Consider the following 24,208-nt stretch of genomic DNA (forward strand, 5'->3'; position numbering starts at 1 on the left):
TTTAAATCCAATTCACTGATGGAAGCCGTGCAGGGCTTATGCCTCACCACCACAGCAGTTTGAAGATGGAGAAACAGGGAGAAGGAGAAAGAGGGCGGAGTTATGCTTCTAGGGTCAGACGATGATCTGAGTGAAAGGCAGAACTGGGTGTTGGTCCAGGTGGTCTGATGTCTGTCACATCCTGTTGTCAAGCACTACGGTGTATCTCGGTGTCAGTGGCTGAGGTGTGTCAGGAAGGCTGTACGGGGGTGCGGTAGGATGGTTTCACTCCTGGGAGCTTGAGTCCTGGAGGTATTCAGGGACGAGGTGCAGGGTACAGGACTCCAGGGCACGGGCACATCAGGGATCAGCTTCTTCCTCATAGACTGAGTTCAGGTGTTCTGGGCTCATGGCAAGAGCTGGAGACGCCTGTGAGAGCTGGACCTCTCCGTGAGGTTGGTGGCACTGTACCTGGGGGTAGGGGGACTGTGTACTATGCCTTGCCTGGAGGCGATTTCCTAGATAACTCTGCACCATACTTGGGGACAGTTTTTGGTTGGTGGTGGGGTTCAGAGGTAGCTGTGGAGATGCATATTATCATGGAAGACTATACTTGTGATTTAAACAAAGGGTCAGCTGGGCGTAGTGGAGCACGCCTTTAATCCCAGCGCTTGGGAGGCAGAGTAAGGCAGATTTCTGGAGTTCGAGGCCAGCCTGGTCTACAAAGTGAGTTCCAGGACAGCCAGGGCTATACAGAGAAACCCTGTCTCGGAAAAAACAAAACAAACAAAAAACCCCCAAAAAACCAAAAACCAAAACAACAAAAAAGGGTCATGGGATTGCCCTGATGCTCAGAGCCCAGCCACTCTGGTTGTAATCCCTAATGCAGTTCCCTCATGGGAGCTTGGCAGTTCTTACAGGTGGGGCACCACTCCTTCTGGAAGCATCTCCTGGTCCAGCTGGCACATGGCCAGCATGCTGTTTTATTTGTAGCTGAGGCTTGGGGTTTGCTTCACCTTTAACCATGGAGCACCCTCTGCTCACCTTCCCTTGCTCAGTTTCTGCCTTTCCCAGCATGCTCTGCGCCCTGGGGAGCTGAGAGCTGTGCTCAGCCTGTTCTCATGGTTACTCTAGGCAGACACTTGGGAAGGGCCCGATCAGTCTTGGGGTGCTGGGACTCTCACGTCATTCTGTAACTGGCCTGTAGCTCAGTTGCACTGCACTGCCTTCCCACGAGCAGCTGGAGTTTCATTTTGGGGTGCTTATTCCTCCCAGCCTCAGAGTGACCCCAGGTCTACCTGTGGCTGAAGCTCAGTGCGAGTACGAGTGGGTGGTGACGTGTCTGTGCTGTGGGGTGGAGGGCTTCTCATCGAGAGGATGTGTGTTTGCTATGGTCCCAGTCTATGGAGTATGATAACTGGCTGTCACTCTGCCTGGCTGAGTCCCCTGGGTGACCAGGGAACAGGAAAAGCCCTCTGTCTGGGGCGTTGCATCCTAGTGATTTCAGGTCCAGGGAGGGTCATCGTCCAGGTGGTAAAGGGTCAGAGGAAGCTGTTTGTGTGTGACACCTTGGAGCTGTCTGGCCTGGGCTGGCCTTGTGCTGTGTCTATGGAATTACCTCACAGTTCAGCCGTATGGTTCCCTTCCTGTCTTTTCTCTTTCTTGATATTCTCTTCATCTCCATCATATGCTTTTACCTAGGTGCGTTAGTATTCTACGTCGCCTTACCTTTAAGACTGAGTCTCCAGCTTTTATAAAATGAAATACACTAGAAATTATGCATAGCACTTCCTAAAAAGTATTCTCTGCACCTCCAGAGAAACTCAGCACAGAACAGAAGCCCATTGGAAATCTGTTTTAAAATTCCAAACGGCCAAAACAAATCATCAGAGCCTTGTTTGTCTATTTCTGAGTTTCAGCCTCGGGAAAAATTGGTATATATCATATAAATCCCACAAAGTGTGTCACATGAGCCTGCTGTCCTGACACCAGCAGAGCACACCCCTTTGGGTCTCCTCCTATTGCCTGTGCAGCTCTGGACTCCTGAGTTGCCCGGGCAGGGCAGCAGGCTATCTGGACTGCTGAGTTGCCCCGGCCTAGGCAGCAGGCTAGCTCTGCTGGTTTTACAAGGCTGGTTACTTGCAGGTTGAGGTGCTTTCTGGGAGCTCTGGCCAGCCAGATGGTCTTGACTGTTTAGTTAGACCCAGCTTGGCCACAGGGCACCACATGTACGTGAGCCATTGCTCATCAGGTAAGAATGTGATGGGTAAATCGTTGGAGACTGTCCTAGCCACTGTGGCCTTGGGCTTTAAGGACATAAAGTCTGTGTGGCTGGTTGGACACCACTGTGATTGCTTCAGTTAGCCATCAGTATCTGCAATCAGTATTTATGGTCAGCTTTGCAATTGACACCTCTGATTAATAGCAGTTTGTACCTGTAGCCAGAGAAGAGTACAGAGATACATTGGTTTGGTCCCTGAGTGACCCCATGAGGATCTGTGGTGGAACAAAGCCTTGGTCTCCTGCCTGCATAGAAGGAGCATTGCCCAGCCTCTGGTCAGAGTGGCTAGGTCCCCATGCGGTGTTCCTTAGCTAATGACTGGCCTTGCCTGTGACCACTCTTCACTTCTGCATGACTGTTTCTTTCTCTTTAGTGCTAGTAGTGCTCTGAAGTCCCATCTGGAGGGTCTCCTGGGCTTTATTTGAGGGCTTCTTACTGAGGAGCAAGGCAGTGCTATCTGTGGCACTGCGGCCCTGCCCTGAGTGAGTGCCTTCCCCTTCCCATTGGGACCTGCTAGTCCTGGGTAGAGCTGTAAGATCGTTTGGAGGATGGCTAGGTAGGAAATGGAAGCTTCCTCCTCCTCCACCCCGTCTTTGGGCTGGTGAAGGCAGGTGTCCAATTGTGATGGTTTGGGAAGGCTGGAGTCAGAGTGAGCATTGAGGCAGTAGGAGGAGAGGGGTGGGCATGTGTCAGTGGGTGAGCAGAGCCACACAGAGCTTTTTGTAGGTCCTTTGGGTGCACATGGCTCTGTGTGTTGTTTCCTTAGGTAGGAGATGTTCCAAGGGTGTGAGATACAGAACAAGGGAGGGGCAGAGGACAAAGCTAGCTGTGTAGTGTAGTCACAGAGGTGGGATTTCACACCTTACCCCTAGCTGAGGTTGAACAGGTGGCTGCACCTGCACCTGCACCCTGCACCTCCACCCTGCACCTGCACCCACACCTGCACCCTGCACCTGTACCTGCACCTTCACCCTGCACCTGCACCCTGCACCTCCACCCTGCACCTGCACCCACACCTGCACCCTGCACCTGTACCTGCACCTGCACCCTGCACCTGCACCCAGCACCTGCACCCAGCACCTGCACCCACACCTGCACCCTGCACCTGTACCTGCACCTGCACCCTGCACCTTCACCCTGCACCTGCACCCTGCACCTGCACCCACACCTGCACCCTGCACCTGTACCTGCACCTGTACCTGTACCTGTACCTGCACCTGCACCCTGCACCCACACCTGCACCGGCACCCACACCTGCACCGGCACCCTGCACCTACAGGTCTTCATGCTTCAAGTGTTCCCTTTTACTCCAGGTGACCCGTGGGCTGCCTCTGTGGTCCTTGCTTGCCTGTGGCTATTTTTCCAAGTCTCGTCTAAGGCTTTGGCGTGGCTTTCTCTTGGGTAGCTGAGTGGAATGAGACACCATTGATGAACATAAGTTACTAGACTGCAGTCTGAAGTTACTTTGGGTCCGTCCACATCCAAGATTGTGTTTTGGATATATGTATATATATATATATATATATATATACATACATATATGTATGTATATATGTATATGTATATATATATAATCACTATGTATATATATAATCAATATATATATATATAATTCATTGCTAATTCTTTAAATGTACAAGATTTTTTATACCCTATTTTGTCTTTAAGTTACATGTACATAACTTTTCATTCATATTTTTATATGTTTCTCATTTAGCACTTTCAGGTTATACTAAAGTAATGCCTGGTACTTCCTAGGACTCATTTGCCTTTTATATTACGTCCTTGTAAATAACTATACAGCCACATAAAACGTCTTAATAAAATTATTTAAATTGGCTTGTCCTTGAGACATGGTCAAGAAGCTTATGATTTTTTTACTTTTACTTTACTCTTGGGGCCAGTGATCTCTGGGCTCTGTATCTGCTGTTTGGCTCTGGTGGGCAGTTTGTGGAAGAGCCAGGAAGGCTTGCCTTGCAGAGGCTGCCTAGCCTGGCCTCCGTTTGCTCCGTCAGTGGTCCTAGAGACCTGTAGGGGGCGCTGTCTAGCCTGGCTCGCATGTGTCCATTTAGGTTCTTGGAGACCTGTAGAGGGCGCTACTCAGCCTGGCCTGGCTGTGTCCATTTAGGTTCCTAGAGACCTGTAGGGAGCTTCTCTCTCCCCTGCCTGCTTAAGCATGTTCTATGACAGCAGGCTCTGGAAGGGAAAGCCCTTCCAACAGAAGCAACAGCTGTTTTGTGGCAGGCAGTCTTGTCCCAGTCCATCTCACGGCTCCTGCCAGCCCTGGGTGGTCTGGGGTCTTTCCCCAGCTCCATGTGTGTTTCAAGGTCACTTTCAGATTTCTACCTTGTGGCGTGTTTGTGGTCACGCAGCATTCAGAATACGCAGTTCCTGAGAGGATGCTTGCAGGACGCCTGCCATACCCAGTGCTGGCAGCAGTGCTCCCCCTGCTGGCTGATGGTTTCTTTCCTGGCTCACTGCAGTGAATAGGTTCAGGGGATACCCAGAGCACACAAGGAGCTGGGACCTATGGCTCTCTAGGAAGAGACAGACCCTTATGTGTTTGATTAAGACAGGTGTGAGCACACTGCTAGACCAAAACAAAAAACTAGGCACGTAGCTTCTTTGTATTTTGTACAGTTCTGAACATGTGAATTCTCTCTCTGTCTCATTCTCTGTGTCTCTCTCCTCCCTCCCTTCTCCCTCCTCTCTCTCCCTCCCCCTCTCTCCCAGGGAGGACCCAGGGAGAACCTGCCTGTATTCTCTGGTGGGTGGATAGACATGAGGTTGGACCGGTCATACATAGTGATGCTGTGTAGACTGAGCAAGTCTTGGGCACTATCGTTTGGGCACTGTTAGGGTAGGTTTGACTGTGACCTCTGAGGCCGCAGTGAAACAGCAAGAGAAACCACAGGACCTTGTGGTCAAAAGCATCCTTCCTGGAGTCAGAACTCAGTCCTGTGGCTGGAGCTTGGGGTCCCTCTGAATACAAGTGAGCAAGGAGTCCATGTGGGAGAGAGAGTGTAGGCCAGGCCAGCCAGTGTGGTAGCGTGGTTTGTGCGCTCTGTTGCCAGCGCTTGTACACGTAGCCCGGACAGGCAAGCTGCCACAGAGGATCTAGCTCTCTGGCCTCAGCTGCTTGGGCATTCTGTGTTGCGTCCCTGTACGTTTCTAAGAGGGCTTGCCTCCCCAGCCTTGAAACCAGCTGAAAACTTTCTAGCTACTGTCAGCTGTTAACCTCTGAAACTCAGGGGCGGTGGGCTCCGGATCCAGCCAGACTCTGCCTCCCGTCCTCGGTCTCTCTGAGGATATTGCCTTACATCCTCTTGCGTGGAAGCCTTCTTTTCTCTATGCCTCTGTCAGTGAACACGCTTCTATAGGGATTCTTAGAGATGTACTCTTTTGGTGGGGGTGAGGTAGAAGTTTCTTACTCAAGCATGCACTATTAATTTTAGTTACTGACCTTTAAGTGGACAAATGGCTGTGCTTCCACGAGTGTCCTTTTCCCTTAGTTCAGGTTGATGGACTTTCATGGTGGAGTATGCAGAAACTGACCACAGGCAGTGCTGTGCACAAGGTTGCGTGGGTGCTGTACTTACGGGGTCTCTGTCTCTCTGTTACAGGTGCTTGCTGCATCTGCCACACCACAGAACATGCGCGTACTCATCACAGGGACCTCTCTCCCCTCTGGGCAGCAGGAACCCCTCTAAGAATGGAGAGATAAGACACTTCAGGCCCCTACGACACAAGGCTGTGCTGGGACGCTCGTACCGCCCTGATGGATCGCAGCAGAGAGGCTGAGATGGAGCTGAGGAGAGGACCCAGCCCACCCAGGGCTGGCAGGAGCCACGAAGTGGATGGGGACAAGGCTGCCTGCCACAGCTGCTGCATCTGTGGCAAGAGCTTTCCTTTCCAGAGCTCCCTGTCACAGCACATGCGCAAGCACACGGGAGAGAAGCCCTACAAGTGTCCCTACTGTGATCACAGGGCTTCCCAGAAGGGCAACCTCAAGATTCATATCCGCAGCCACCGGACAGGAACTCTGATTCAGGGGCACGAGCCAGAGGCGGGAGAGGCTCAGCTGGGTGAGATGCGTGTCTCTGAGGGCCTGGATGGGTGTGCCAGCCCTACTAAGAGCACCTCTGCCTGTAACCGCGTGCTGAACGGGGCCGTGCCGATGGACGGCAGCAAGATTCTGCTCAGGAGCAGCCGCAAGGAGGTGGAGGGTGCGGCCAGCGCCCAGGAAGACACTGAGGCCACGGTGCCGTGCTCCTTCTGTAAGAGCCGGTTCGAGCGCAAGAAGGACCTGGAGCTGCATGTGCACCAGGCCCACAAGCCGTTCAAGTGCAGGCTGTGCAGCTATGTCACCCTGCGGGAGGAGTCTCTGCTCAGCCACATAGAGAGGGACCACATCACCGCACAGGTGCCCAATGGCAGCGAGGCCTGTGTGGAGAACGGCAAACCTGAGCTGAGCCCTGGGGAGTTTCCCTGCGAGGTGTGTGGCCAGGCCTTCAGCCAGACCTGGTTCCTGAAGGCACACATGAAGAAACACCGGGGCTCCTTTGACCACGGCTGCCACATCTGCGGCCGGAGATTCAAAGAGCCTTGGTTCCTCAAGAACCATATGAAGGCGCATGGACCCAAGGCAGGAAGCAAGAACAGACCCAAGAGTGAGCTGGATCCCATTGCCACCATCAACAATGTGGTGCAGGAGGAAGTCATTGTCGCTGGCCTGTCCCTCTATGAGGTCTGCACAAAGTGCGGGAACCTGTTTACAAACCTGGACAGCTTGAACGCCCATAACGCCATACACCGTAAAGTTGAAGCCAGCCGGATTCGAGCCCCGGCTGAGGAGGGGGACTCAGAGGACCCCCTGGACACTAAGCAGTTCTTCTTACAGTGCCTGAATCTGACACCATATGTGGCTGGTGATGTGTCCCCCGGTGGGCAGGCTGGACGGCGGGTGGCTGAATTGGACCCCGTCAACAGCTATCAGGCCTGGCAGCTAGCTACCAGGGGTAAGGTGGCTGAGCCGGCCGAGTACCTCAAGTACGGGACCTGGGACGAGGCGCTGGCAGGGGATGTAGCCTTTGACAAAGACAAGCGTGAGTATATACTGGTGAGCCAGGAAAAACGCAAGCGTGAACAGGATGCTCCGGCTACCCAAGCTCCCCCGAGGAAGAGGGCCAGTGTACCTGGGGACCCCATGCTTTCTGGCCACCTTGATCCCCGGCCAACCTCACGCCCCAACCGCAGGGCCTCGGCCACCACTGGCCAGGGCAAGTCCTCTGAGTGCTTCGAGTGCGGCAAGATCTTCCGCACCTACCACCAGATGGTGCTCCACTCCCGCGTGCACCGCCGTGCACGCCGTGACAGGGATCCTGAAGGGGACAGAGCAGCGCGTGCCCGTTGCGGTTCACTCAGCGAGGGTGACTCGGCTTCCCAGCCAAGCAGCCCTGGCTCAGCCTGCGCCATTGCTGACTCCCCTGGCCTGGCTGAGGAAGTGGTGGATGACAGTGGTGAAGAGGCTGTGCCTGAACCCGCATCAGGTGAGCAGGCGTACCTGGGCGGATGAGGTTCAAGTACCCCGTGTAGCCCTTTGCCCGGCTGGCCCTGTACTCAAGCAGTCTTGGTGGAGGGACTGTGTCCGCAGGTGCTCCTATGTTTTGGTGACCTTGTGCCCTGTTTCTGGCTCTGGCTTTGAGGCTGTGCACTGGGTATCCTGCACCTTCTGGGTTCTGGAGGCTCTGCTGGTCTGACTGATGCTGTCAGTTCCTCCTCTCTCTCTTTTCTGCTACTCACATACAGATGCTGAGTTAATTAATTAATTAATGAATTAATGAACACTTTTGGCTTCTTAAGTCTAGGGTCTCATCTGGGTGTCTGTATTCTATAAGTAAGGAGTAAGTTCCTCTGAAATGTCCTTTTGTTCTCTATGTGTGACACAAATATACACACACGTGTGCATGCTTAGAATACACACAAACGATACCACATATAAACACCAAAACACTAAAACCATACACATACTTGCACATGTACAGTCACACATTCACATACACAGACATGCACATACACATGCACACATGTGCACATCACATACACATATGACAAACATGTTTGTGGAAATGGACCATAGATAGTATGGTGGTTTGAAAGAATGGCCCCATAGGCTCATGTGTTTGAAATCATCAGCTGTGGCAGTGTTTGAAAGGATTAGAAGGATTAAAAGGTATAAACTATTGGAGTGGGTGTGGCCTTGTTGGAGGGAGCATGTCACGGGACCCCGGCACTCTTTCCTTTCTGCTCTCCTGCCTGGGGATCAGGATGTGGCGCTCGCAGCTCCAGGGCCTTCCTGCATGTCACCAAGCTCCCCACCGTGATGGTAATGGGTGAAATCTCTGACACTGTAAGCAAGCTTCAGTTAAATGCTTTCTTCTATAAGAGTTGCTGTGGTCACGGGGCCTCTCCACGGCAACAGAACAGCGACTGGGACAGATACTGCAAACACACATACACAAACACACGTGCACATACACAAATATGCAATGGGTACATGCACATATGTACACATCACATATTCAGACATACCATACACCCCAAAATACACACTTACTCTGCACAACCACATATGCGTACACGCACAAACATACATAAGCATGAATATGCACACATCACACAGGCATATAAATACTACACATAGACACCCCAGACACATGCATATATAAAAAATATGCATATACACAAACATGGATGTGATCACACATGCAAGGAAGCCTAAATGGACACCAAAAATAAACATGTATACTTGCTTACACACAGATAAGTACACACACATATGAATACATAAACGTGTACATATTGCAACACATGCATAAATACACACATGTAGAGGTTATAAACATAGAACACTTACTGATATACAATCATACCTGCCCACATATTTAGCATGTACTGAATACATGTCACGTGCTTGTTCTTGCACACACATACACAGGTGTACACACATTCACACACACACACACACAAAATACATGCTAATGCACACACGCATTCCTCTCCACTCTCACTGCCAGACATCTGGATGAAGGCTAACTTAGAATCTCTGTGTAGTTATAACTAATCTCTTCAGATTCAGATAACCCTTCGGGCTGAGAGACTGTTAGTTGGAGCAGATTTCTTTCCAAACAGCAGCCATGAGAATGTTTCCAGAACCCTGGCTTGGCGTTTCATGGTTTCCCCATTTTAAAAATAATAAACCTTGAGCATTGCCTTTGTTATTTTGCCATGGGCAGTTGCCGCGAGGAAAGGCAGTGCTGAGGTGTGAACCGTGGCTGCACGTGGCCAGCATGCTTCCTTGTCTAGCAGCTGTTGGGGGCTGTTGCTTTTACTTGAGGTGGGGTGCTTACAGGCAGAGGAGCCCACTGCAGAGCTCTTGTGTCTGCAGCAAGGAAGAGGAAACAGGTGCCGCCTTTCCTTGCTAGGGGCCCAAGTGAGTCTGACATTAGATTTGCATAGTGTGCTACCTGGTCTCTGCTGCACTTAGGTGCACAGAGGCACCAAAACTGGGCACACAAGGCATTCCCCCAGCCCTTTGGGAATTCCGAATGGAGTCTTAGCACCCTCAGGGACCAGTGAATCAGAACCACGTGCTGCCTGTCAACTTATCTCTCCTGTCACTCATCTTAGGTGGGTGGGGAGCAGGTGCTGGGCCAGGGGAGGTTCTTGGCTGAAGCCCTTCTACATTCTTCTGGCAGCGTAAGGTGCAAAGCCTGGGTGAGCCCCCGTTGACCTTGCTGAACTTTAGCCACCCCGCTTTGTACAGTTACGTACGCACTGCAGCGTCTGACACCGATTGTTTGGTTACCTGCGTGTCTGCTAAAGTGTTAGGGAAGCACTGTATCTTTCTAACACTCGGAGGAATTTTTTTCTTTTGTAGTATTAAAAATTGAACCCAAGTCCTTGCGTAGTGAGGTAAGCACTCCTCTAGCGAGCAACACTAGTGCCTTAGACTCACTCTGAAACACAAGCTGGCCTTAAACATTTAATCCTCCTGCCTCAGTCTCCCAAGTAGCTGAGACTACAGGCCTTCACCACCAGGTCCAGCAGGAGAGGACGCTTCTGAATGCGACCCCCATTCATTGTGAGAAAGTCACGTGGTTTCCAGTGAGCTAATCCAGTGGCCCCTTCAAAGTTACCGAACCAAGATGAGTTCTGCTTTAAAAAGTTTAAAAAAGTACTTTAAAAGAATTATGTTTGTGTTTCTGCTTGTCTGTTTATATGGCATGCCCATGGAGTTCAGAAGATGTCAGATCTCTGAAACTGCAGTCCTACGTGTCTGTGAGCTCTTAGGATGCAGGGGACCAAGCTTCCGTCCTTTGTAAGAACAGCATGATTTCTTCATGCTGAGCCATCTCTTAAAAACATTTCTCCTGGAGTTTATCTGTGTTTATTAAGTACCAGAGACCGTTATTTCATTTACATAAGAGTGTGAGAGTTTTCTCTATAGAAGCATCCCCTTTTCCTCCTCTTGAGGCGGTGTCTCCTGATGGCCCTGAACTTAGCACATGAGTGAGGGTGGGCCCGAGCTCCTGGCTCTCCTGCCTTTCTTTCTCTCTTCAGTGCTGGGAGTGTGACCTGTGCTGCTAGCACAGCAGGCTGTGCGTTACTGGGTGTCGACCCCTGAGGGTTTGTGCAGTCAGACAAACACAGTACCACTGAGCAAAATTTCTTTAACATACATACACACACACACACACACACACACACACACACACACACACACGAGTCTACGTTATCCTATAATAATACTGTGTCATCTTTGTATTTATCTATGGGAAAAGAGAGGAAGTTGCAACTTAGTAAGAGAGAAGAGAGATTGATGTCACCGTGGGAACAGATCTGTGTTGAGGAGCCTTGTAGATCTGCTGAGGTCACTTTCTGTGATCCCAAGGACAGTGTCTTTCCACACGAATGCTTAGGCTTTCTAATCAAGGAGCAGGCAGTGGAATATTAGCAATAAGTTGTGGGACCGTAGCTGTCCCTGAAGGAGGCAGGCATGTTGCATGGCTGTATTCTATGACTACTCTCTCTCTGTCTGGAAGCCTACTGGGGCTTTTGGACCAGCTGTTTTTCAAAAAACAAACAAACAAAACACCTCTGCATGCTAGGATCTGCTCTTTCCTTAAAATACGCACAGAGATTTGGAAAATGCCCACCCCTCTTGCTATTAAGATTGCAGGTTTTAAAGAAGGCGTTTTATACTCCGACAAGACGTTGATGGAGTGCCTGGGTAGGAACAAGTCTGCAGGCATCATTGATGCAGAGAGTGGAGCTTTTACGGAGAGCCAGCCTGGCATAGCTGCCGTTGAAATCTGCATTCAGATGTCTGTGTTAATTCCATTAAATACCATTTCACTGTAATCTTACCTGAATAGCACTTAGGACATCAGGAGTTAATGTGGATGCTGTTTTCTGGATCTGCCTGTAGGGGGCTGTCTTGGTCATAGTGGTTTCTTCTGAACATGAGCTGGGCCAGGAAGCCTTTATCCGTGACAGAGAATCTCCATGACATTGTGAAGAAGGTGGCAGACAGCAACTGAGCTGTGGTTGTTCAAAAGTGACTTGGCAAAGGTAGAAACTGTATATTTGAAGATTGCAGGAGTTTATATTTTTAATTAAGAGAGGTTCAAGGTATATATAAGTGTAAAAATCTCCAACATCTATGCACACAAGCCCAGCTGGGAGCTTAGAAAACCATCACTTTGGATGAATAGACCCCAAGTCTGTAAGGTTAGAAGGACATGCTGTTCAGACTGCGTTTAGTGACTGACTAGCAATGCTTGAAGGAGTGGCAAGGAAGCTTACAGCGTCATCTCCTCAGGTGCACGTTGAGTTTGACCATCCTGACCTGCAGTCCCTGAGCTGAGAAGCTAGGCCTGGGGGGACCAGTGCAGGTCTCACAGGTATTCAACATGCTTGTCCTGTGGAGCAGCTGAGAGCCGACTCTGCTGTTTATACATTGCTGCATAAGAACTGATTTGACCACCCCTGTTAGAGTGGCCTTGCCTTGTTTTGTGGCACCTGCCTGCAGCATCCGTCTCCATCTACTTCTGGGACTGTCACGGGGTTGGATGGGACTGTCACAGGGTTGCCCTGGGTGTGAAGCTTAGGTAGAGATAGACAGAGGAGAACTATTAGTCCTTATTTAAAATTAAAATGCAGCCATGTTCTCCCCGATTCCTATGTACTGTCTCCTTCTGCCAGTTTAGGCACAAACTCAGATCACAGAAGCTTAAGCCACTGCATGTAGCTCTTTTTGTAGGCTCTGAGGGACTGAACTCAGGCCATCAACTTGAGTCTATCACCCACCGAGCTGTCTCCCATTCCACAGCCCTGTTCTTTAAGGAGAACCTGGTACTGTTATGGGTAGTATCCCGAGAATGCCTGATGGTGGGAACTCAAAGTAATTGTTCATGTCACGCAGATTCATCTCTTGGCTGAGGCCTGAGTGTGCACTTTGTCCCTTGGTGTCAGGTGTGTAGAGAAGTCTGTGTCTCTGTCAGAACCCCGGGTGAGCCTTCCTGAATCCAATGGAGCAGGGTACAGGGCAGGCAGGGCCCTTCCTGACTTGTCTCTATTCCCCCTGCAGAGTGTGGCTCTCTTCGTGGCCGTGGCCCCGGTCATACTCCTCTGCTTTTGCAGGGATTGGTCGGGTGTGCTTATGTTAGAATTTTGAATTGTATATTAGATTTGGATTTTGAATGCTGGAACACGAAATCTTACTTGGTGAGTGTTTTGTTATGCGTTTCTCTCTGCTCCAAGTCCGTGAGCTTTCATTTGTAGGCTTAGCTTTGGGGTGGGAGTACTTCCAGAATAATTTCTTACGCGCTAGATCTAATTTGAGGCTGGTTTTCCATGAGAGTTTGTAGTTGCACCCTTTGCTTACACAACTCGCATATGTCTCCGCATATTAAAGCGACTGACAGGCTAGTGGTGGCACATGCCGTTAGACCCAGCATTTGGGAGGCAGACATGGGTGGATCTCTGTGTGTTTGAGGCTAGCCTGGTTTACAAAGTGAGTTCCAGGCCAGCCAAAGCTACTCGCAGTAAGACCCTGTTTACAAAAAACAGTTTGGAGATCTGTGCAATAGAACTAATTCTAAGACTAGAAGGTAGTACTTTTTTTCTGGACTCTACTCAATTCTCTGTGTGTGGTGAATGTATTAATACACTGTTAGAGGAGGCCCAGTATCCTGCGTTATTTACAGAGGGGAGCCATCGATTTGAAAGAAGTATTTTCACAGATTAGTAAGACATTTGGGCTGGCTGTTAGCTGCCAAATATGTTCATATAAAGACTTGCCAAGTCTGGGTGTTACTCATGTGCTTGCTTTAAGTCTAGAATAATTACTTTCAGCAGTTATGAATAAGCTGTATTCCAAATTTAATGTGATTACTGGTTTCACTTAATAACCTAATTGGTTATTGAAATGTAGTACATGAATGGTAACTCCGAGCTGTCGTCTTCCAGCTTGCCTCCTATAGGATACTGTGTACATGCAGGAATCTGACACCTGACGCCAGAAGAGAGCGGCAGGTGCCTTCCATCACAATAAAATCTAGTTTTCTGTACACAGGACCGGCTGCCCGGTGGTTGAGTGCCGTGTAAAGACCACAGGAACAGTTTCTGAAAGGACTGGAAAGTGGGAGACTGTCTTTGATACTGAAGTGATGGCCTGGTTCAGTCCTTCCACTCACAGTATTCCCTGCCTCCAAAGGACTTGAGGGACTGTGAGACAGCTCCCTGGGTAAAGGCTCTTGCCACCAAGCCCGACAACCTGAGTTGGGTCTCTGTAACCCACATAGGGGAAGGCAAGAAGTGAGTCCCGTGAGTGTCCTCTGACGTCCACATGTGCGGTGGCAGCATGTATGTGCACATATACTGATTCTGCAAGGCTTTAAAAAGAGTGGGATCAGAGCCTGTTAGCGTCTGAGGACTGACAGCCACGGGGTTGCCGAGGATCAGATTTTAGTGTACATCTTTCTTGTTTACATTTATTTACTTATTTTATGTGTATGAGTGCTTCATCTGCATGCACACCTGCAAGCCAGAAGAGGGATCCCAGGACAGATGGACGTGAGCCACCCTGTGGTTGCTTGGAATTGAACTCAGGTCCTCTAGAGGAGCAGACAGTGCTCTTTGCAGCTTAGCCATCTCTCCAGCCCAAGAATATGGTTTTACAGATCATCATGACACTGAACTGGGAAATGGTCGGAGCGTGGTGGGAGTTTCCTCATTATAAGAAGTGGCAGTGGGCATTACCTTCTCCAAAATGGTATGGAATCGCAGGGGAGGCTCCTAGGTCAAATTGAACGCTAGTATCGTGGGCCTGCATTGCTGGGAAGAATCAGAAAGGTGACCAGTGAGCAGAGTGGGACATTTGACATTCCAGGCATGAGGGAAGTAGTCTGGAGGTACTGGCTAAGACCAGTGGTTTCTATGGCAACAGTCAATAGCCACTGATAGAGGCTCTCTCTGCTGGTGTGCAGTTCTGTACTCCAGGGGTAGATAGGATGGTGCCCCACTCTGAGCAGCTCCAGGCCCCCTGGTACCTCCCTCTTGGCACCCTGTTGTCTTGGGTGAGGCTCTGGTGGGTGGAAATCGTTTCATTTGAATGTGAAGGCCAAATAATGTTGGATGCTGCTGCTGGTGTGTGGGAAGGTTTGAGCAGGAACTCAGCAGGCGCCCCTAGAGCAGTCAGAGGCTGGTCCTTCCTGTCGCCCACGGCCTTCACCCACACAGCGGCTGACACGATCAGGGTCTTCATCTTCCTGACGGAGGGCTCCGGGTCCCTCGGCAGGCACACCTGTCTTTGATGACCGCAGGAGGAGGACAAGGAAGAGCAGTTCCTGCTCACTTGCTGAGGCCGTCTCTGTACGCAGGTGGCTTTGGGTGTGCTGGGAAGGATGAGATGCCATTCAAGGCTGGGTGCATCTTTGATACTACAGTGGCTTTTAGGATTCTGCTCAGTCATTGCTTAGTTTTACAAGTTGTTCGCAAGTGTGCAGTTTCTGAGCAGTCCAGATTACGTTCGTGTTGTCAGACGGGAGACTGTCCTCTGCTGACTCTTGTCAGCTGTGTCTCTGAGAGAAAGCCTTTTATCTTGAGCCTCCTCAGGTCTTTGGAATGCAGCAGTGTAAGGATGTATTCATGTGGATTCTGAGTGTAGGTTTTGATACTTTGGGAGCCCAGTCTGTTTGTCTTGTTCCTGAACCTGTTTTCAATATCTCAGTGTGTCTTAGGGAATCTTCTATGTGTGTAGGGCGACCTCTGCCTCACTTCTGACTGCTGAGAGGTGTAACACAAGTGCTCATAACTCAGAGAGTTCAAGCCTATTGAACTAGCACGAGGACTGAGAGTTCCAGGAATGGCTAGGTGGGCTTCGTGACCACCTGCCAGCCAGCCTTCAAGAGGTGGAGGTTCGCCGAACTTGGCAGTATCTCTGGGATACTTTATCCCAGCCCTGGGGATGCAGAGCCTGGTAGATCATGTTGAGTTTGTTTCAAATAAACAACAATAAAAAAGGAGGCAGAGCTTGCCCTGGGGCAAGGTGGCGAACATTGAGCTCTGGCCTCAGCAAGAGACTGCCTCAGAAAGTAAGTGGAGAGAGACAACAGACGTCAGCTCAGGGCTTCCACACCATGCAAACATGTTGACACACATACCTATTACGGTAACATATGTGTGCACATGCAGTACACACTCACAGATGCACACACAGACACACACCCACAGACACATGCAAACACAGACACACAGAGACAGACACAGAAACACACAGCCACCCACAGACACAGAGACAGACACACATACCCAGACACTCACACACACATACACACAAGAGACACAGATGCTCACGTATACACCCCCACCCACACATGTACACGAACACAGACATATGTACATGCATACTTGTGCCCTCGCATGCACACACACACACACACAAACACACACACACAAACACACACACACAGACAGACACACACACAGACACACAGACATAAACATATACATAGAAGCACAGATATACAGAGACGGACACAGGAATACAGACAGACAGAGAGACAGACAGAAAGACACACAGTGTTACAGCGCACTGGTTTATTCACTTGCTGGCTGGTGTTCAGACTCATCCCCTTTCCTAAGTTCTGAGTGGTGGGCAGTGTGCCCCAAGTGTAGCCCATGAGCACTCACAGGAAGGCAGAGTCGTCTGTGGCCGAGGCCTGTAGTAAGCGGCTGCTTCCTGGTGTGTGCACCTTTGTGCGGACAGACTCTGCCACTCGAACTTAATAATTCTCACAGAATCATCCTAGCTTCTAGCGTTGGGTCTGCGACACCCTGACAAGCGGTGTGAGGAAGGAAGCTCACTCTGGCTCAGTCTAAGGCCCAGCCCATTACGTATGGCTGGTTGGTCAAGGCAGGAGGAGCTGGAAGCAGCTGGTCTTATGTCCAGAGCTGGGGAGAAGAGGGTGGGGAGGGCTGCTGCCCGCACTCTGCGGCCCATGCCCGTCTTTTCACACGGTGCCCAGCTGGGGAATGCCTCTGTCTACCTTCTGGGTAGGTCCTCTCATCTCAGTCAACTTAGTTAAGCTAATCCCGCATAGCCTGGCCAGAGTCTATCCAGTCTATAATCCTTCCCAGCTATGCGTGGAAACTCTCACAGCAACAGCCAACACTACCCATCACACTTACCACACACCATCATGGGGGTGTGTGCTTTCTCTGCTCCTAGGAATCGGAATTTGTTGGTGTTTCACTTCTCTGGAAAGAGAGACGTGGAGTATTGTGCTGCTTTTAATTTTCGTTTTTCTGATTTTTGTGAGCATTGGTCCTTTCCCAGTGTGTGTTCTGCTTAGAAACTGAACTTAGCGTTTCTTGCATGCAAGGGAAAGCGTTCTGCCAGTGAGTCACCCTGGCCTTTTGTTTTTTAGCTTACAGTTTTGGAGATTTGAATATTTTATTTTGTGTGTTTAAGATACTTCTAGGTTTTTTTGTTTGTTTAAAATGTTATTTATGAAGTCTTTCATGTGGGAGTTCAATAGCCAGTTATCCAATTTCCTTTTATCACCCTTGAATTCTTGCATATGACTGAGAGAGTCATCTTTGTCCAGCTGTGAAAATATTTTCACAGAGTAACTCCAATTTTTATTACATTTTCTCAATTCCACACAGTTTTAACCCACATGGAATCTTGCATGTTTTCTGTGAGAAGTTCTTAAACTTTGCCATATTGGTATCTAGTATACTAGCCGTTGTTTTGTTTGACAGAGAGACTGATTCTCTGTGTGGCCCTCGCTGACCTGGAACTTGCACTGTAGACCAGGCTAGCCACTGTAGACCAGGCTAGCCTCAAACTCAGTGATCCATCTGCCTTTGCCTCCCCAGTGCTGGGATTAAAGGCGGGCGCCACTGGGCCTGGCCTTTCCTACTGTTGCCGGCCGCCCGTTATTCACTTGCCTGAACTGTCAGCCACACCCGCGGTGCCATTGCTTTATAGGCATGGCTTGCCAACCGTGAGCATGTCTGAGAGGGTTACACAGATTCTCTCAAGGTTATGTCAGTCATGAAAGGGAACCAAGACATTATGGTGGCTATGGTCAGTGCTTACTGCAGTCTCTCCATGCTGGAGACGGGGAGGAGGGACAGAAAGTGAGGCAGGCAGCCAAGGTAGGAACCTGGGCTCCTAAAGTTGCACCCATCTCTTCCTTGCCCCATCCTCCCCACAGCCCCCCACGGCTGAATCACAGCTTCTTTGTAATCTCAGAAAATACTTGCCAGAATATTTCACCTCAGTGATGCTGGGTGCTTCTTAGTCAGCCGAGAAATGCTCTTGCCTGCAGCCTAGACAGCACTTCTCTTTCCCTCAGCAGCAGACAGAGTTCCTCTTATTTATTTATTTTTTTTGCAATCATGTACTGGCCTATTTTTTTTTAATACTTTTTATTAGGTATTTTCCTCATTTACATTTCCAATGATATCCCAAAAGTCCCCCATACCCTCCCACCCACTCCTCTACCCACCCACTCCCACATTTTGGCCCTGGCATTCCCCTGTACTGGGGCATATAAAGTTTGCCTGTCCAATGGGCCTCTCTTTCCAGTGATGGCCGACTAGGCCATCTTTTGATACATATGCAGCTAGAGTCAAGAGCTCCGGGGTACTGGTTAGTTCATAATGTTGATCCACCTATAGGGTTGCAGATCCCTTTAGCTCCTTGGCTACTTTCTCTAGCTCCTCCATTGGGGGCCCTGTGATCCATCCAATAGCTGACTGTGAGCCTCCACTTCTGTGTTTGCTAGGCCCTGGCCTAGTCTCATGAGAGACAGCTATATCTGGGTCCTTTCAGCAAAATCTTGCTAGTATATGCAATGGTGTCAGCGTTTGGAAGCTGATTATGGGATGGATCCCTGGATATGGCAGTCTCTAGATGGTCCATCCTTTTGTCACAGCTCCAAACTTTGTCTCTGTAACTCCTTCCATGGGTGTTTTGTTCCCAATTCTAAGAAGGGGTAAAGTGTCCATACTTTGGTCTTCGTTCTTCTTGAGTTTCATGCATTTAGCAAATTGTATCTTATATCTTGGGTATCCTAAGTTTTGGGCTAATATCCAGTTATCAGTGAGTACATATTGTGTGAGTTCCTTTGTGATTGGGTTACCTCACTCAGGATGATACCTTCCAGGTCCATCCATTTGCCTAGGAATTTCATAAATTCTTTCTTTTTAATAGCTGAGTAGTACTCCATTGTGTAAATGTACCACATTTTCTGTATCCATTCCTCTTATGTACAGTGTTAGTGTGCTCATATCAGCGTCTGCATGCGTCCAGCCTGGGTGTGGAATGCATGCGTCCATCCTGGGTGTGGAATGTATGCGTTTCCTTGCTGGGGCTCATTTGTCCAGATAGCGTGTTCGTCTTTGAAAGTTGAGGTTGCCAGATTTGGTAAATACAAATACAGCCTGAGTGATAACATTTGGAGTTGAGATGAATGTAACTACGTTGACAAAGCATACACGCATCCCATGTGGTATTTGGGTGTAAGAGCGAGGTTCCTGAGTGGCCTCATTCTCCCAGAAAGAAGTGGGTCAGGTTCTTGAGGCAGTGAGCACAGTGGCCGCTCCCACATGCTCCCGCATGTGTCACCTTGTCCCAGAAAGTGTGCCCTCCATTTGTCTTCCCCTGGGACTCTCTGGAGTTCTTGGTTTTGAGGTGTTGGTGGTGACACCCTTTATGGGGCATACACATACACGGGTCACATGAATCCCACCTGCTCAGTAAGGCTTTTCTGTTAAGAATGCACGTGTGGTTTTGAACAGTGTGAACAGTGTGTTCGGTGGCTGAGGCATCCTGAGGGGCGCCACCATCCCTGTCTGGTGCTGTGGCACGTAGCTAGCCTTCAGGGCGGAACTGGTCTTCCTGTGTATTTAGGATTTTCACGGAGTGTCTCGCATTTGCTTGTAGTAGCAGCACCCCTCTGTCCATGTTGACAGAACTCTCACAGCAGTTTGTGTACGTAGTGTGAGGGGGCGATTTGTCCATGAGTTCCTCCTGGTGGGTGCTCTGTCCGCTGTTTTACTGACTACAGCCTGATAGATCACTTTTCTGAAATGTAGGTGAGTAGCCAGACAGTTATGAGAGGCAATGGCGAAGGTGGTGTGCCGGAAACTCGGCAAAGTGAGCCTCATGACACGCTGTTGTGTTTTTGCTGATGGACATTTTAGAATTCTGCATTTTGTCCTCCATGTTATGCCATATCCATTTAACATTTGTAGAAAACTTTCCCTCTAGCTGCACCAGTCTAGGACTGTTCTACGGTCCCATGTCTTATAACTTGTTTATATATGCCCTTTAAACAATGTGCGTGTATAGTGTTGTATATGTGAGTGTATGGTAGTGTGTGTGTGTGTGTGTGTGTGTGTGTGTGTGTGTGTGTGGCTGCGTGGGTGTGCGTGCACCCTGCGTGTGGTGGTGTACAGCTCTTAGTTCAGTGCATGGTGGATTCTGCTCTTCCTATTCAATTTTTTTCTTTCTTTTTTGAGAATTTTCTATATGAGCTCTCTTATACCCTCTACCCTCCTTTCTCCCCCCAACTCCTGCTGTGGTTCCCTAATTCTGTCTCTAGTGCCCTCTTTAATTGATTTTACAGGAACCCATAGTTGAGAAACTTTGGATATTTTAGAGAGGTTTTGAACTTTCAATTTTGGGTGTATTTTAAAGACTCTGGCTTTTAAAGTGTTTGAATTTTTAAAAACTGAGACTTTTAAAGTTATTTAAGTTCTATAATGTGATAGTATTATTAATATGAGATCTTGGGGCAACAGAAAGAAAAGTTTATGGTTTAATAGTGATGTGTTTGGGTGTTTAGTTGACAAGGGGACAATTATGTTGGTGAGTTTTGTATCAACTTGACATAAGCCAGAGTCACTTGGGAAGGGTTCTCACTGAGAAAACATCATGATAAGATGGCCGGTAGGGAAGCCTGTGGGGCAGTTTATTGATTAATGATTGATGTGGGAGGGCCCAACCCTAGGGGCAGTGCCACCCTGAGTCATTGGTTTTGATGACAAGAAATCAGGCTGAACAGGCAATGAAGAACAAGCCAGCAAATTGCACTCCTCATCTCTGTGTGTCAGGGGTACACAGCTCACATCTACCAGACAGGGAGTGCAGCTATAGCTCATTTTAGCCATTGGAAATGTGCATTTTCAGGGTGGCACTGGCTGTGACTTATAGAAAGTGATCGCTTGTCTGGGAGATGAGGTGGTGGGGCTGGAGGGTCAGAGCCCGGATGCCTGTGTTGCAGGCCCTCCTTGCTCTCTCCCGTGGACAGTAAGCCGTCTTATTTTCAGTTACAGCAGGCTGGTTGTGGCATCCTCTGTCAACCTTCCTGGGATGGCCAACATCATTTGTATTTTGAAGTCATTCCTTGGTCTTTTGGGTTATATATATTAAAGGGAAAACAGAGATCATAATTACACTTGAAATGAAATTATCGCTAAAGGATTTTTGTTCCTACTTTAATTATTTTTTAAATTTGGGGATGATCTAGCAAGTACACCTTTTCTTCAAGCCGCAGGGCAGCCTGTTTCCATGTGTTGTCAAGGTGCAAGGGAGGCAGTGTGTTATGTGCCTGGAAGTGAAAGCCAGTGAAGGGTGGGGGTTGGGGGATCAAGAAGAAAGAGAAAACTAAAAGAACCGTTTGGCTGAGATTTTTTTTTTTTTAAAAGATTTATTTATTATTATATATAAGTACACTGTAGCTATCTTCAGACACACCAGAAGAGGGAGTCAGGTCTTGTTACGGATGGTTGTGAGCCACCATGTGGTTGCTGGGATTTGAACTCTGGACCTTCGGAAGAGCAGTCGGGTGCTCTTACCTGCTGAGCCATCTCACCAGCCCCTTGGCTGAGATTTTTAATGTCCAAAAGCTGTAAAAATTTCCAGTTATGTCTGACCTGTGGACTGAGAAACCTTGCCAGATTGGTAACGATGGGTTTTTATGTCTCGTAGGTGGGTGGGCTTGGATATTCAAACATCGTTTCCTGACGGGGTTCGGGGTGATGCCCGTGCTCCTTACCTCGGGCTTCCTGAAACACGAGTGTGTAAGCTGACTCCGAAGGGAGTGACTGGCATAGCTGTGTCTCAGGAATCGTGGGTAGCTAGCGGGCCGTTTGCTGTCACTGTAAACCCGAGGTCACAGAAGGAAAGGGAAAAGTCCTTCTAAGTCTTAGTTCTTCTCAGCTGTAAGTGACCAAGACTCATCAGCTGTGCGTGTGGAAGAGTTCTTCGTATGTTATGTTAAAGCAAAAGAAAATCATCTTGGCTTGATCCCACTTACCTGCGTCACGTGGCACACGAGGAAGCTGCACTCGAGTCTCGCAGGCTTCCTTGGTAAGGACAAGCTTGGCTCTTAGACTGGGGTAAGGCAGATGGATTGTCCTCTACGTTAAAACATTCTGAACATTCCTGTGTGACTGAGGGCTCTGTCTTCCAAATTTTCCTGGTAGCATAAAATATTGGGAGAGCTGGGCGGGGCTCAGGGCGGGGCTCAGAGCTGGCCTTCTCAGGTCACACCTGTGCTTGCCTGCCTCTCCCTTCCAGGACAGGGAGAGCCTGTTCTTTGAAGTGGAGCCCAGGGACTGGAACTCTTGGTGGCCACTGCAGCCAGGCCTTCCAGTTCAAAGCAGTGGCTTGCCCCACTGCCTGCCCCGGCTCATTTCAATGCTTTCCAGCAGCCTCGGGGCTGCAGGCTGCACAGCTCCGTGGGGCTCGGTTCATTTCTCAGTTCCTGTCTTCCTGGCTTCATGCTCTGTTTATGGAAGGCTTGCAGGTTGTGTCTGCCAAACCTGAGAGGGGCTAAATGCTTCCATTTTCCCTCTTTTGTTTGGTTATTAGCAACAGCCATAATTATAATTAAGATTAAAACCATGCTGCCCAGTTGATGGAAGAGGGAACCAAGGGGAGGCAGTGGCTGCATCTTATCTGGAATCCACCATGAAGAAGACGGTAAGAGAAAGGGTAAAGTGTTTGTATTGATGATTGATCTATTGGTTGATTTATGTACTCTATCAATCCGTGAGCCTTCCCCGGCTGCTGCTTAAGCCTCGGCTGGGTTCCATGGCGTCCAGGTGCCTGGACGTTCTCACTTAGGCATGCAGATGAGGTGGGTGTTGTCTTCTGGAACTGGTTCTTTCCTCTCTTGAGACCCACAAGAGAACCACAGTTGTGATTTCCTGACCAGCACTGGACCTTGGGTGCCCTGCTCCCATTGGCCGTTAGTTCGGCTCCCGACCTAGTCAAGAGCCACACCTTCAGAGGAAGGGGAGTTGCTGCAGCTGGAGCAGGATTAACCCTTTGATCACGGCACAGTACACATTCCTATACGGTGGTAGGTGTGTTTTTGAAATTTCAGTCGGCAAATTAACAGGGCCAGTGGGGGCATTTCTTGGAGGTTTTCTTTTGTGGGTGTGTGTGCGTGGTGTATGTACTTGTCTGTGGGTGTGTACGTGTGTGTGTGTGTCTTACTTACTCGTGGAGGCAGAGCTTGATGTCAGGAGTCTCTCCTTGACCATGCTCCAGCCTCTGTCTGAGACAGTCTCAGTGGACCTGAAGCTTGTTGGGGTCAGCCGGGCTAGCTGACCTGCCTCTTGCCGTCTGCCTTCTTCCCCTCACACACTAACCTACGTGGGTGCCAGGGGTCTAAACGCAGGTTCTCATTCAGACCTTAGTCAACCCAGACATCGTTATGATGGTAAAGTTAAAATGTAGAATTTTTAAAATTTCTTTTTAAAAAACTTTAATAAGTAGGTCTAGTTGGGCTAAAAACATAAAGGTCTGGGAGGCAGAGGCAGGCTGATTTCGGAGTTCGAGGCCAGCCTGATCTACAGAGTGAGTTCCAGGTCGGCCAGGGCTATACAGAGAAACCCTGTCTCGAAAAACAAAACAAACAAACAAAATGTAGAATTTTATTAGCTTTGAAAATACATTAAAATTTTGATAATGAAAGTCTATGTAAGTGTCTTTGATAGTGAAAATTGATCATCAGACATCTAGTCTAGTACTTCTAATCTCTCTCTGTATATATAAAAAACTAGTTTTTATAACCAAAGCATATCTGAGCAGAGGAAGCAGAGTGGAGAGCCACCCTGATGGTCATTCTGACCTTGGTGTCCTGAAGCTGTTTTCTGTTGGTGGAGTTGTATTCAGATGTAAGGATGTATGTATGTATGGATGAAGGATGGATGGATGGACAGACAGATGGATATTTGATGTATGATACACACACACACACACACACACACACACACATCTCACATGTGCATGCACGCATGCACACACTCAGTTAATCCTTTGTATTCCTGATCTCCCTTCTCACTGTGGACTCTGAC

The 24,208-nt window shown here is 49.0% G+C and overlaps 1 protein-coding gene across 12 annotated transcripts in view; it reads left to right on the plus strand.

The window, feature by feature from the left end:
• The window catches only part of Zfp516 (zinc finger protein 516), a 95,627-nt gene that overhangs the window by 39,953 nt on the left and 31,466 nt on the right, over nt 1-24,208 (plus strand). For all 12 annotated transcript variants that reach the window (XM_030250515.1, XM_006526504.4, NM_183033.2 and 9 more), the window contains exon 2: nt 5,884-7,809. In XM_030250515.1, coding sequence (XP_030106375.1) covers nt 6,039-7,809 — 1,771 coding nt within the window. In that variant the 5' untranslated portion in view covers nt 5,884-6,038. The remainder of the gene's footprint in view (nt 1-5,883; nt 7,810-24,208) is intronic.

This window comes from Mus musculus, chromosome 18 (assembly GCF_000001635.26).
Source record: "Mus musculus strain C57BL/6J chromosome 18, GRCm38.p6 C57BL/6J".
Taxonomy (NCBI): Eukaryota; Metazoa; Chordata; class Mammalia; order Rodentia; family Muridae; genus Mus; species Mus musculus.